At 43.7% G+C, this 14,822-nt stretch overlaps 2 protein-coding genes across 2 annotated transcripts in view; one reads left to right on the top strand and one right to left on the bottom strand.

Moving 5' to 3' along the window:
- The window catches only part of nt5dc1 (5'-nucleotidase domain containing 1), a 60,199-nt gene extending 48,873 nt beyond the window's left edge, over positions 1-11,326 (bottom strand). Inside the window, exons 1-6 of the mRNA XM_070987196.1 lie at positions 10,886-11,326; positions 9,426-9,517; positions 8,461-8,532; positions 8,245-8,354; positions 8,035-8,114; positions 7,863-7,944 (exon numbers count right to left, since the gene is read on the bottom strand). Coding sequence (XP_070843297.1) covers positions 7,863-7,944; positions 8,035-8,114; positions 8,245-8,354; positions 8,461-8,532; positions 9,426-9,517; positions 10,886-10,978 — 529 coding nt within the window. The 5' untranslated portion in view covers positions 10,979-11,326. The remainder of the gene's footprint in view (positions 1-7,862; positions 7,945-8,034; positions 8,115-8,244; positions 8,355-8,460; positions 8,533-9,425; positions 9,518-10,885) is intronic.
- Positions 1,772-7,228, top strand: col10a1b (collagen, type X, alpha 1b). The gene is made up of 3 exons (XM_070987195.1): positions 1,772-1,872; positions 2,452-2,584; positions 5,263-7,228. The coding sequence occupies exons 2-3, from the start codon at positions 2,467-2,469 to the stop codon at positions 7,125-7,127; spliced, it is 1,983 nt and encodes a 660-aa protein (XP_070843296.1). The 5' UTR covers positions 1,772-1,872; positions 2,452-2,466; the 3' UTR covers positions 7,128-7,228.
- Positions 11,327-14,822: the final 3,496 nt, after the last annotated feature.

The raw sequence follows: 14,822 nt of genomic DNA on the forward strand, positions 1-14,822 counted from the left end.
ATAGTGTGGAGTGTGAAGAGACTTCTGCCCGCCAAAACATGTGGGTGAAGCAATGCACAGCCCTGCAAGTGGTTTCACGCTATTCCTCCAATCAACACTGGCTGTGGTAACATGCCAAGAAATGCAGCAATGTGCCAACAAAGGCGAGGAAGAAGAAGACTACTCGCAAGGAACCATGGATGTAAACAATGCAGGTCTTCACAATCGTCTCTGCTACTGTAAGGATTTAACACGTTTTTGTGCCTCAAGGATGCACACAATGCATTTCAGCTAGAGTGCTTGTTTAAAAAATCTCCACTGGTTACCTTTAATGCATCTCAGATTTAATTCTATAAGAGCCTTTAATATGTTTCTGTTCGCAAGCATTAAAGGCCAACCAATAAATTGGTATGGCCAACTTATTGCATCTTATTGCAGATGTATCTGTAAGTGAGCAAAGATGTTTTTTAGGAAGTCAAGAAACAATGTTGCATAAACTGCCCACCAGAGAGCACTACTGAGTTCATTTTTATACTGTAAATCTGATGGATAATAGATACTGTATCTTACCGCATTCTGATCAAAAAAAGACGAAAAGAGAGAAAAAAATTGTATTTAATGTTTTTTAACTCTCAATATCAATATTGGTATCAATCAATATAATTATTCCATTATGATATGATTGTAGTGAAAAAATCATGATCTCCGAATGCCATGGAGCAATGTTTCTGTCTCATGTAAACATTATTTTACATTACAGCTCTATTAAAAACTTAAACTCACAACTTTCAGCCCTCCAGTACAACCATTCCAAGTTTCCCTGATGCTGAATCTCGACTGCAGACCAGAGGCTCCACAGAGGAGGAAGCAAGAAGAAAACCTCACTCCTGCCTCCTGGTGTCTTAAAGCTGCACTGTAGCTCCCTGTGGCAAACCACACACCAGTTTGTAAAAATCACAGAGACAATATACAGACATAAACCTGCCAGCATCATGATAGGCTCTACTATGTGAAATTTTAATGTGAAGATAAATCAAGCTGGTGGTAAGTTTAGAAATGCATCTAAATTAGTGAACACTGCTGCTGTCTTTCAAACCCAGAAATCAGAGATAAAAAAGAAATTCCACAACTTTCCGGGATCCATTAAAAGCTGGGTGTAATTTCAGATTGCACCAAAACTGAAAATAGCTGTCTGTTATATGTAGTCTTTCACAGCCTCACCAGGACAGAGTCTTCAGACTGGAGGAAAATACTGTCAGACTTGTACAGTCTTTACTTTTCCAGAAAAACATCCTGTCACAAGCCACTTAGTCAACAACGTGATGTCTTTAGCAATAAACACCTGTTCCAAATGCAAATCCAGGCTAAAAAAGGAGAGTAAGGCAGGGAGTTTAACAATCCTGAGTCATCTGTCAAAAAGCACAAACACAGTGCATAAGGATGGTAACTACAAGAGCAGCACGGCCACATGCCACAGATGTAACTGCGGATCACTGAAGCAAAATAAATCAAGAAACTAACTTATGGATATTTCACTCAAAGGGAATTTGACAGGAATCCCCTCGCTGCCGCTCCATACGGACAGAGAGAACCAGATGAAGAGAGAGGAGACAGGGAGGAGAGGGAGGACCATCACCCTGAAGTGGCAAGCCTCCTGAGGACATGGCACCCATCATTAAAGATGACATCAGAACAGGGAGGTCCTTCCACACGAGGTAGATCTTCCACGACGCTGGAGCCATTCTCAGTATAAATACCTTGAGCCCAGTGCCCTGGGAAGCAGCAGCTGCCACTCAGACAGACAGACTCCACAACTAAGGATATAACAGCTCAGCGCCAGGACAGCAGCCGGGACCCCCCTCCCACTGTTTCTTTGGAGCGTAAACCATCCTGGTAAGGTGGCATTTTTTTGATTTCAGGTTAGTGAACAGAGGATTCCCAAGTGCAGCCTGGCTCTGACTGAGGGGAGGACTGCTGGTGGATGCTGGCATTTCAAGTATAATGGGGCATGTGCAGTGGCTGGGTTTACACTGGGGGAGAATATATGGAACAGTTTTTTAGACTAAAAAAAAAAAAGAGAGAGAGAGAGAGAGAGAGAGAGAGAGAGAGAGAGAGAGAGAGAGAGAGAAAGAGAGAGAGAGAAAGAGAGAGAAAGAGAGAGAAGGAGATTGCTTAAAAACTTATATATAAAGCTTCAGTCAGAGGTGTTACAGGTAGATACGTTTCACAGAAGCTGTCACTTCAAGAGAGCAGGGCTTACAGAAAAGTATGATCTGGCTGATTTAGAAATGAAAGATTCAGTCATTTATTTCCAGCTCCTCACTCTGACTGTTAGATGAAATAATGCACCAACCACACTGCACTTCATTGTCAGTACGTGTTGGTGAAGTGCAGCAACACAGGTGCCATGCCATGGTTATCTCACATGGTCGTTTGGTTGCTTCTTCTCATGAATGGATTCTGTCTTTACAGGTTTAGCTTCACAAGATGGACCTGAGGGTCACAAGCGTTCTCCTCGTCCTCCTAGCTTTGGCTGAGGCAACCCCTGACAGGTACTACCATGTGCCAAAAGTGAGCAAGACTCCCTACCCCGTCAAGAGTCACGGTGAGTCACATGTCTTTCCTCACAAAGGTTGCTTAAGTAAAAATGTTTGACTACAATAACAATCATGACAATCTAGTGATAAAGGGATATGCAGCAGTGAACACAAACACAGATGGTTCAAATCCATTTGGGGAAAATAAGCAAGTACAAAAGATGCCTCCATCAATTCATATTTGGTATCATACCAAGTCCATTGGTCATTTGAAATCACTGCAGGCTGCACAGTAAAACTGTTTGCATTCAACAATTACGAAAACTGCAAAATAGCACCAGATGACACATCAAGTTAATCTTTTGTTGGATTGTATAGGACATATGATTAGAGATTCTTAATTAGAACTCGTGATACTGAATAGCAAGGGAGCAGGCACATGGCAAATATGTTTTAAAGCAATCCACAAATGAAATATAGAGTTACAGCCTGCGGTTGCATTTCACTAAGTCATATGACACACTCCTCTTGAATAACTGTACAATTCACTGTGAACTGCAAAATCATAATAACCTGTGAACCCTGAAAGTGTGGCAACCAACATATTATCATTTAAAGAACAGGATAGATAAGGCGCATTACTTAATTAACTGCAGTTTCAAGTCATTATCCTCTTATGCAAAGTGACAGACTCATAGAGATCCATAAATGAGGCGGCCAAAACGCCACCCTCCTTCATTAACTGTCATCAAGTTGCATAGCAGGTCAAGCTCAACTTCTCATTGGCTTAGAGCAGAAGGCTGTGGTTGAACTGGCTGAACTGCTGTGAATGTGTATAACTGTATATAACTGTGAGGTGGGGTATAGCAGTAAAACAGCACTTGTGCTCTGAATAAATAAAGGTTAAAGAAGGAAACTGTCACTTTTGCATGCGTCATAAAAACCCTAACCAGAGGCCATGATGTAACTGTCAGGGTGATGTATAAAACTAGATTTCATATCCCAACTAAACAATGATTCAAATTCTGCATTTGACAGTTGAGAATTTATTTCTCCATTTTTGTTTTTGAAGAGGTTCTGATGTGGTTTGACTTTGTGCCTCCACATAAAAATAAAGCATAAATTCGACAATGAGAGCTCAAATGTGACTAATGTCCAAAACAGATGTCAGGCAGGCACGCCCTAACAAACTGCATTGTGGTATTAAAATCACATCACACAATTAGAATGAAAAAAAAAAAACAACAAAAAAAACAGACTGCACAGAAGCAGAAGAAACTACTGCAAATTTACAGAAGCTTCACTCTGTAGCTGAGATAATGGAGCCAGTAAGGATAGAATTCCAAAATAAAGATTTCAACTGTTAAATGCAGGCAATCAAAGTGAGAATAGATACAGGTACTACACTGACTATACGTAGAAGTACTTTGCAATGTTACCAGGTCACATGTGGTTCAGCTCCTGGGTCAGCTATCGTGGTCAGTATTTTCACTTCCACTTTGTGGTGTTTCTGGCTGCCAAAATGTCCAGTTCTGGCACAAATATCCCTTTTGGGGTTTCAGGCACAGCTTCATGTGGTTGGAAAATGACAGCTCTGACAATTTTCTTCTCAAAGCACAACAAACAGTTGAAAAGAGAGACCAACACCATTGCATATGATTCTTTGACAGGTCATACTTATCTTTTGGCACTGATGCATCCAGACTTGACGTGTATAAAGGAAAGCAGTGTGGTAGCAATTTTATCAGAGATGCTCCTTGTGCAGAGTTCAAAGATTAATATCATTTCTGGGCTCTATTGGTAGATGAGAGGAGGTTTATTAATTTTATTGCAAAACCTAAATAGCACCTATATTAGCACCTAGAGTGTGATTCTCAATCACTTTGACCCCTCATTTCCTGTCATCTCTCCACTGTCAAATATCAATAGGCATACAATTAAAAAAAAGATATATAGAGAAAAATGGCTCCACTTCAACATGTTCACTTTATAGGGTATGTTTATTCTTAAGTGTAATTAAGTGTAAACTCTACGCTATGCGGCAGGAAATGTATCAAGGTGATGTTGACAACTTGCAGACCACTAACTATACATTCACGGCCATGGTCAATGAAGGAAATTAAAGGGTGCAGTATAGTGTGGGCAAATGAAACTAAGATGCACAAAGGCTGGTATGTTGGGTCCCATGCTAGCAAACATAAGCTTGGTGAGAACTACTCCTGTGCTGCGAGGAATATCCTGGGGAAAAAGAGTGCTGTCCCCACAACCCACCCTACAATCATAGGGTGTGGTCTTTTAAGTCAGGTTGTGGTCTTATGGAGAATACCAAACCTTGAGCTATTCAAGGACCAAGGAGGTGTGTTTTACCTAATGCACTGAAAAGGCCGAAGGAGTCAAGTAATGTGCTTCAAAATGAAGCAATTTCTCGATTGTATACACACCGTTTAAATTTGTCATTTCCTTGGGGACAACTGCGGATATGCTTGCCTGTATAAATTGTATGCTTGTATGTGTACTTTCTATATCCATCTACAACATGAAGTGAAAGACCCATTTTGTAGTAAAGTTCATGATTCACTATATGTAGTCACTACATAGACAGATGTTTAGTTTTCTATTCACTGTATAGCTATTAACATCTAACTGAACGAAATTGATCTAGAAAAGATACCTGTGACATTATAATATATGTATTGTATTGCCTGACTAATTTTATCACCTGAACCTGTATTTATGTATTCCCCAGCTGTTGCAGGTCAGGACGGTCCTCCAGGTCCTCCAGGTGCTCCAGGTGAGCCAGGACCAATGGGACCACCTGGACCTCCAGGAAAGGGTGGTGTAGGACATACTGGACCACAAGGCCCACCAGGACCTCCCGGACCCCCTGGCTACTCTCATGCAGGTAAACCTGGTAGCCCAGGTGGCCCTGGAAAATCAGGTGCCCCTGGTATCCCTGGTGAGAGAGGTGCACCAGGCGCAACCGGACAAATGGGTCCCAGAGGTGCACCTGGTGCTCCTGGTACACCTGGACCTTCTGGAATTTCTTCTGTTGGAAAACCTGGACCAGTTGGCATCCCTGGGGCAATGGGACCAAGAGGAGAGCCTGGTTTGAAGGGACATCCTGGTATTCCTGGAATTCCTGGTGCCAAAGGAGAGAGAGGTATTGGAGTTCCTGGGGTTCAAGGATCACCAGGCCCAGTTGGACCAATGGGCCCATCTGGTATGCCTGGCAAACCTGGAGTTGGTAAATCCGGTGCCCCTGGCTATCCTGGAGAACCTGGAAAGAGTGGCCAGCCAGGAAGAGATGGTAGTCCCGGGCCAATGGGTATGCCAGGGCCAAAAGGTCACACAGGGCCTCCAGGCACAGGAGCACCAGGGAAACCAGGCCAGAATGGTACCCCAGGTATGCCAGGACCTATGGGGTCAAAAGGTCCACAGGGTCCTGCTGGTCAGCCCGGCTCCCCTGGTATGCCAGGTGTTGGCAAAACTGGTGAACCTGGAATACCAGGTAGCAGAGGAGCCCCTGGTACTCCAGGAACCACTGGTCAGAAAGGAGAGCCAGGCCCAACTGGTTTTACTGGTCAGCCAGGTGCTCCTGGTCCTATTGGCCCAGCTGGTCCACAGGGTGCAAGAGGATTCCAGGGTGAGGGAGGTCCAGTAGGACCCAAAGGCGATATTGGTATGGTAGGTGCACCAGGCCCAAGGGGAACCAAAGGTGAGCAGGGAGCTCCAGGTTTCACTGGGAAACCAGGTTCCCCTGGGGCAGTAGGCCCAGCAGGAGTTCCAGGTCATAATGGTCTTCAGGGTCCAAAAGGTGCACAAGGCCATGGTGGTCCCCCAGGAATTCCAGGTGCAAATGGAGCCCCAGGACCAAAAGGACACAACGGCAGCCCAGGAGCACCAGGAAAAAGTGGCGAGAGTGGAAGGCCAGGACCCATGGGACCAGTTGGCCCCCCTGGTCCAGCAGGTCCCCAAGGGTTCAAGGGCCACCCAGGTATGCCAGGCCCACCCGGCCCAGCTGGCATGACAGCTAAGGGAGTCTCTGGTCCTCAGGGTCCACCTGGAATTCCAGGTGCTAGAGGTCAAGATGGTCTGCCAGGTCCCTCCGGTCCTCCTGGTCCACCTGGCCCACCAGGAGAGGTGATTTACCACCATGAGAAGAGCATGCCAATTAAGTCCCATGAGGTTTACATGTCTCATGAGATGGTGAAGGCCCCCATGTCTGCCTTCAGTGCTGTGCTGACTACGGCCTATCCTCCAGCTGCCACCCCTATTCAGTTCAACCAAGTTCTGTACAATGGGGAGAACCATTATGATCCCCAAAGTGGTGTGTTTACCTGCCAGGTCCCAGGCCTCTACTATTTCAGTTATCATATCCATGTCAATGGTGCCAATGCACTGGTGGCCCTCTACAAAAATGAGGAGCCAGTAGTTTTCACCTATGACGAGTACAACAAGGGCTTCCTGGATCAGATGTCAGGCAGTGCTGTTCTTATGCTGCATGCCAGTGACAGAGTCTATGTCCAGGTCCCTGATGAGGAGAGTAATGGTATTTTTGCAGCAGACAATGTTCACTGCGCTTTCTCTGGGTTCTTAATTGCCTCAACGTGATTTCACAAATCTAAATAAACCTCAATACCTTACAAAACAGTGAACTACTCAGAGAAACAGATCACTTCATAAAAATCCAAATTGAGATTGTAGATTACATGAAAAAATATGGCTGTAATTTTAACTAATTCGCATTTTTACAATAATGAAAAAAAATCTTTCATTTGCCAAAAAATTATTTGACTGACAGAGGTATAAATGTGTAGAAACTTTTTTTTAAATATATGGTTCAAAATGATCCCTTTCCCAGTTTGCCATGTGTACCTGCAATTTTGCAATTTTAAGAAACATGGAACAATATTGGAAGATATCTTAAGTGGTGCTTTACAACTGCCTGTAACATTTACAGCATGTCTTTTATTTGTGTTTGTTTTTGTTAATGTCTGTTGTTTAAGAATTTTCCTGTAATATACATACAAAAGACATGCAAAACTGTTGTACTATATGTTATTAGAGATCAGCACATTCTCACAAGCACTGTGATCAACAAAACAACACAGAATGAGAAATTCAAACTGCAATTTTTTTTTAAAAAAACAACTATGTCCCATTGGATGTGTTAAGTTATGTACCACTTACTTACCAAAACACAGAATTAAAAGTTCTAGTTTGAAACAGAAAATGTCCTCTGTGCATTGTTTGTGTGTTTTTCTTTATAGTGTGGATCCTTGACAAGGAGACATTAGACATGAGCTATAAACTAAAATGTGTGATGCTTCTGAACAAAAGGCCTACCTTTGAATGCAGATGTGTTGTAATTGTGGTCGATGGCAGCAACCATGTCTTTCCAAAAGTCAGAATTCACCTCATTTCCTCGCTATTCACAAAAACATAAAGTTAGATTTTAATATATGAATATGTAAAAATATCAACCACTAATATGAAACCATACCTCATCAAATTTTACCTTATGCAACATGTCCACAACTCTTCCACAGAGGAGAGCCCCGGGTAGATCGAAGTAATTGTCGTAGAAATAGTATTTCGCTGCAAAGACCAAAACAAAAGACAAGTCAATGAAATCTAGTGGCAGTTGATGTGAAAGAATTCCAGATTATGCAAACTAGCACTTAAAAGCCAATAGCATAGGTGATGAGGATGGATATAAATATTCTACCAGATCTCGTGAAGGAGGTATTGAGGCTGTTGAAGTGCTTCCACTCCCTTTTTGGACCATAATGTTTGATGATCTCTTCTGTGCTGAGGTCATTGGTTCCATGTGTCGCTCTAATCAAGCAAGAAATAAAATTCAGTGGGAAAACAATGGGAACTCTGACAAAGGAACTGAAGGAATGTTTTGCAAAGCAGATCAAATACATTTCATGCAGCATACCGCAAGACAGTTCCATCTTCAGCCAGCTTCACAAGGTTGCCATCATCCAGATCCACCACGAGCCCTTTAAAACTGGAAACAAAATTCAGCATGTTATAAATATAGTAAGAATAAGGCCTGTTAACATTTGCTTGCCTGACCCCGCACATTATTTCAACTGACAAAAAATGTCAAAATTAGATAACAAACGGCTTTGGCAATACACTTGTTTGTCATCTAGACAAGCAGAACGTTATGAGGTATAAGCAGTACAAGCACTCAATGAGGAAACAATCTTGGTCTCTTAAATACACAAACAGAATTTGGGGCATATTTTCATGGTGAGTGAGCCCCACTCAACATGGTGTGGGGCAATTACGAAACATGTTGTGTTAAGGATTACTTTGTGATAACAATTATATTAATGCTAATTCAACGTTAAATCTCAAGTGATAACACCTATTTTATACTCTGAGGAAATGTAATATGGAGGTCTTTCCTCTGTCAGCACTGAGAGAATGAACAACACCTTGAGATGAAATTATAGACTGAAGTTGAACAAATCTCACTTTACAATATGTTTTGTACATTCTTTATTGCTTGTTTCATAGATACATACATTTTTAGAGTATGTTTTATAATTTTAAGCTTTTTCGCCTAAAAACTAACTAATATTGACACAACAAAGGCAGTTTTCAGTATTGCTTGGCATCCCTCCAGTCCTGGCAGAGCGACATCCCAGTTTGAATATTGATTCTACTTGGATTTGGGTTGGGCTATGGCCTACTAACAGTCAACAAAGCGGAGCAAGAGGCATGTTTGAGTGATGATGTGCAGGTTGGTACACTGTGATTCAAAGGCTGTATTTCTAACCACAAGTATCAAATGGATATAGTTTTAATATCCCTGAAAGATATTTAGGTATTCATTATACCTCTTCATGCAAAAGTCCCCCTAGGCTGGATGAACTGCTGCTGCTGACTCACCAGAAATCCCAGGTAGCAGGGGTTAGGTTCAGCAGGTCCTTGTCGTAGCCTTTATGCTCCACCAGATACCTGGCAAAGCTCTCATAGATCAGCTGCAAAAACAGTGACAAGATAGCCTCACTTACTGCAATGAGAAGCATCGTCATAACACAAAGGACAGCAGAAAGTGTGACAATAAATGCAGAGAATACACAGGTTTTTCTTCCAACTCAACACTGCACAGGTGTGATGATCAGTGGCATCTTAATATTTTGATGCTTGGTGGGAGCAGCACAAGATGTACAAGTTACGCATCCAAGAGACACAGAAAAGCATGAACAATCATTTGAAGTCATGGTATGTAAACCAAATACTTATACATTCTACATTCATTCTTCTTTGCTCTGTTTCACCTGTCTCCAACTCCTCAGAAAAATCTAGTCATTAACTTTGTCCATCTACTGACTATTTGGTGCTGTACAGTCGATTAATCTGAGCTTTTTCATTGAAAGCAGCTGCTGGAAACAGCGTCGATGAAAATGTAAGGGCTGGAAAACCAAAATAATAAGCTAAAAAGGCAAAAAAAAAATCCACAGGGCTAAGCATAATGACAGAGTTGGGTGTTCATCCAACTGAGTTTTTGTCATAGGTGACACCTGTGACATTACCAAAAGCCATTTGAATGACTGTTAATGTCAAAACTGCTGACTACTATAGCTTTAAGTTTACTATAGCTTTAAGCTTTCATTTTAGCCAAGTTAGTTCAGCCATTTATGGTGAACAAGCAGCTCATTGGAATCTTCTTTAAAACACACACTGGATTTTAAGAGAAATGATTTGCATGAGAGCATGTGCATAAGGTCAGTTTTGTTTTGTTCAATCAAATCAACAAAATAAATCCCATCAGTCAGATCAGTGCCATCAGTGGTAGTCAGCTGACAGTTTCTTTGTGGTCCTCTATCCTTGGCTACTGCCCTGGCAGAATGTAACATGTGACATGCATTGGACAAGAGAGAGCATACATGAACTCCAGGCCTGGCAAAGCCATAATGATTGGCTGGAATTTAACAGTCATTTCTGTTTGATCACTCAGTGTCACAGACTCCAGCTAACGCTATACCCTGTGAGTTCATGCGACTGTAATGCGTTCTGATATGAGAAGATGCTGCGGCCAGTGGGCCTCAAAGAGGATTTAAAGACATGTATGCTCATCACCGCCGACGTTCAACCTGTGAGTCACGCAGAGTGACTGCAGCATCAGGAGCTTCGCACCACCTTACACACATCTCTCTATTCAACCACTAAACACAATCAGACATTTTCAACAGAATGTATCTGTCCAGATGAGACAGACTCGACGAGTGACCGTGGGGCGCACTGACGGTTCTGTGCTATTTTTAATCCAGATGTGTTGCGGATCGAAGCGTCACGGCCACCGTACCATTATGTATTGGAGTTAGCTGCACGCGCTACACACTCACCCTGGAGGTCTCCTTCAGATAGTAGCGGCACAGCGTGTGGTCCAGGTCGAAACCGATAACATCACAGTCCGACAGGCTGAAGTATTCGCTCATTGTAGCAGAAGCTGGGGGGGACTGCAGGGGAAGCGCTCCGGAGGCGAACGTTACTGTACACACATTAACACTAACGTACTGATATGTCAATGTCACTGTGTGACGGCGGGGATGGGGCTGCGCTCTGCAGACGCGCCGCTCAAGTCTTCGTTCACGAAACCGAGGAAGGAATTCACCGAGCCCGTTTTCCGAAGCCCGAATCGACAACCACTAGACGGTTAACGTCAATAAGTTACTAACATGAGCCAGAAGTTAAACTCCTGCGTGCCAGAAGAAGGCGGCAGAGAGGCGAGTGCGGGAACGTGCAGTGCTTCCGGGTGTGAAACGAAACCGTAACATACAGTGTGTTTGCGCAAAATGAATTGGGAAAGCACATTCAAATATACAGTGCTGCAACACACGGTTGAACCATTGCCCCCTAATTCCTCCCTCTCCAGTGCATGAAGTGCAAAGTCCGTGTAAACATAAATTACTGTCTATAACCATATACCGATGAGCCCACAATTAACACTAGCATTTTAGCATCTTTCAGTTAATAGTTTTGGTTTTTCAGCAACTTCACTGTATTGACTCAATAGAATCTCCCGTATTAACCTTCTATCAGCAGCAGTTTTCAGTGACGATGCTCTGATGAACCCACTGTACCTTACATCAGACAGAGTTACGGCGACTAACTGGTGAACATCTGTCTAGAGCCAGATATTTTCTATATTTTGGATGCAACGCTGCTGCATCTGCGACACACCACACAATGAGTGCAGTCACACGATCCCTTAGCGCAAACAGGAAGTCCTGTTTGAGTCCAACATATCAGAAAACCACTTGCAGTGGATGTGGAAGTGAACCAGTCAGCACTTGGATAACGAGAAAACTCCTCCTCCCGCCGGTCCAAGCCTCCAGGCAGCGATTCAGCGGTGGTTTTGATACGTGAGAAGCTGAACTGGAACAATGAGCCACTGTAGGAATTCTGCTCTGATGTTTATGACTTCTTTAATCACAATAAAAGACCTTTTAGGAGGAAAAAAGATTTCCAGAATAAAGTCTGAACTTTACTGAACTGAAACCTCTTTTTAATGCGGAATGGTGTGATACGAGGAATGTTCTGAGAGTCTGATTTCATGGCCTGAAATGCTGCTTTCATCCATTAAAACTTCTTTTTTTAACCTTTTCTTCGTAACAACTTTTTTTTTCAGATATTCCCACTTCGTCCTAAAATCTGAAGCCTTCTTCACCTCCCGTGATAAAGCTCCATCACTGCTTTTTTTCCCTGAGCCGTATCCTCCCCTCGCCATCCTGACCTCCCTCCGGCGCTCCACCCGTCTTTCTTCCCTCCTGGGAGCCTTGTCTGTGTTCATAACATGGGCGAGGCTAGCCCCTTTTTTTAAAATTCAGCACTCCAAAAACCTGGAGTAAGAAATGTTGTTATTCTAAAAAATTAGTTCAAACTCAATCCATAGTTTGTGGTTTACATCTATATTTTAAGAATGAAAATGAAAACACCCCCGCCTATTGGTATCATCTTCTTTTCACTAACGTTACTTCTCTTCAAAGTTACCTGCAGTTACTGCTCTGCAGGACCACAGCCCGTCGTCCAGCACGATACAGACACTCTGAGAATCCACTTAGTTGTTGTTGTGAATGAAGTAAGTTGTTCCAAAGCTGTCTCACTCTTGTTTCCTTTTAGAGTTGTTCAGATTCCGATACCAAATCGGCGAGTAACGTTACTAGAGTTCAGGCACCGTTTACCAGTTAGCGTTAGCTCAGTTAGCACCGTTAGCTGCATTAGCTCTGTTGGTGCTGTTAGCACGGCTACAGTCGAACTGCAGCGATCCGAAACAAAAAGAGCCGCTACAAATAACCAAATAACTAATAATAACTTCCGGTCAGTGGTCATGGAGACACGAAGCTTTGCCAGTGCTGCGGCGTTTGGACCAGAGTGAAAACAAACGTGTGTAAAGTAGAGTGCATTACCTGCATACATGGTAGAGCCAAATGGGAATTCAGGGGAAGTACTTTCAAAGATTTCTTTTTATTTCTATAATTTCTGAATATTTTCAAGATCTGGGTAAATAATCTGGATTTGGGGGACATTTTGGTTTTACCTTTTTTGCTCTTGATGTGAAGCTTGTTTTATTATTAATTATTGATGACTTACATTGGTGTATAAAAGTTCAGACAGATGTGAAAGTAGGTTAGAGATGGCCATTTGTAAATAATCTACAGAAAATGTAACAAACACATATATTGTGTTGTGCATATATACAGTATGTGATGGCTTTGTGGCATTAAAGTTTTCATTGAAATTTTCAAAGACTTGCACGTCTTTCCAGTCAGTTTTTTTTCCCCAAAAGATGATGCTCTTCTCTCATAAATGTCATAATGATTATCCAAAATTATTTTTCAATAAACGTTTTTTGGTTTTGTGTGAAAAAAGAGTGGGGTTGTGGGTTGTGGTGGGGCTCATTGGGTGCTCAGCACCCCTAAAGCTCTGACCCTGGAATCGCCCCTGGTTCATAACATCCATCAATTGCAATACTAAATTACTGAACGCACTAACCTCTGCGATGGCTGAACCGCTTCTCTTTGGCAATGATGATGACGATGATGATTTCCAGCGTTGGTCGTTCAAACAGCGATGCAAACGTCAGTGCAGTTGCTGTAGCTTTAAGCAGGTCGTTGCTTTGAAGCTCAGTGTTGTAGGTTGTCAGAAACATCAGCTGGGAATAATTTTATGATCGTCATTAATAAGTAAAAATTAATAACTGCATGTGAATTTAAGTGATTTCACTTAGTGTCATGGTGCATTTTTATTATATATATGACTATATATATGACTCCTCCTTGAACTGCCACCTTATCGTGGTGGAGGAGTTTGAGTACCCGAATGATCCTAGAGGCTATGTTGTCCGGGGCTTAATGCCCCTGGTAGGGTCTCCCAAGGCAAACAGGTTCTAGGTGACGGGTCAGACTAAGAGCAGTTCAAGAAGCCCCTATGAAAGAAATTAAAGCAAGGAAGCGTACGTCGCCCGGATTGGCGTCACCGGGGCCCCGCCCTGGAGCCAGGCCTGGGGTTGGGGCTCGCAGGCGAGCGCCTGGTGGCCGGGTCTTTGCCCACGGGACCCGGCCGGGCACAGCCCGAAGGAGCGACGTGGGCCCGCCTTCCCGTAGGCCCACCACCCGCAGGAAGGATCAGAAGGGGCCGGTGCTATGTGGAATGGGTAGCAGTCGTGGGCGGGGGCCCCGACGACCCAAACCCTGGACAACGACTCTGGCTATGGGGACATGGAATGTCACCTCACTGTGGGGGAAAGAGCCTGAGCTAGTGCGGGAGGTTGAGCGGTACCGGCTAGAGATAGTCGGGCTCACCTCCACGCACAGTCTGGGCTCGGGAACCCAACTCCTTGAGAGAGGCTGGACTCTCTTCTACTCTGGAGTTGCCCGCGGTGAGAGGCGGCGAGCTGGTGTGGGCTTGCTTATAGCCCCCCAGCTCAGCCGCCATGTGTTGGAGTTCTCCCCGCTGAGCGAGAGGGTCGCTTCCCTGCGCCTTCGGGTTGGGGATAGGTCTCTCACTATTGTTTCGGCCTACGGGCCGAACAGTAGCGTAGAGTACCCGGCCTTCTTGGAGTCCCTGGGAGGGGTACTGGAAAGTGCTCCAACCGGGGACTCCATTGTTCTGCTGGGAGACTTCAATGCTCACGTGGGCAGCGACAGTGACACCTGGAGGGGAGTGATTGGGAGGAACGGCCTCCCCGATCTGAACCCGAGTGGTGTTCTGTTATTGGATTTCTGTGCTAGTCACAGTTTGTCCATAACGAACACCATGTTCAGGCATAAGGGTGTCCAT

This window comes from Chaetodon trifascialis, chromosome 19 (assembly GCF_039877785.1).
Source record: "Chaetodon trifascialis isolate fChaTrf1 chromosome 19, fChaTrf1.hap1, whole genome shotgun sequence".
Classification (NCBI taxonomy): domain Eukaryota; kingdom Metazoa; phylum Chordata; class Actinopteri; order Chaetodontiformes; family Chaetodontidae; genus Chaetodon; species Chaetodon trifascialis.

What these genes read in the sequence shown, in the direction of transcription:
- col10a1b (XM_070987195.1), top strand. Translation starts at nt 2,467, where the DNA reads ATGGACCTGAGGGTCACAAGCGTTCTCCTCGTCCTCCTAGCTTTGGCT. An exon ending in CTACCCCGTCAAGAGTCACG is followed by an intron (nt 2,585 to 5,262) that starts GTGAGTCACATG and finishes TGTATTCCCCAG; the next exon opens with CTGTTGCAGGTCAGGACGGT.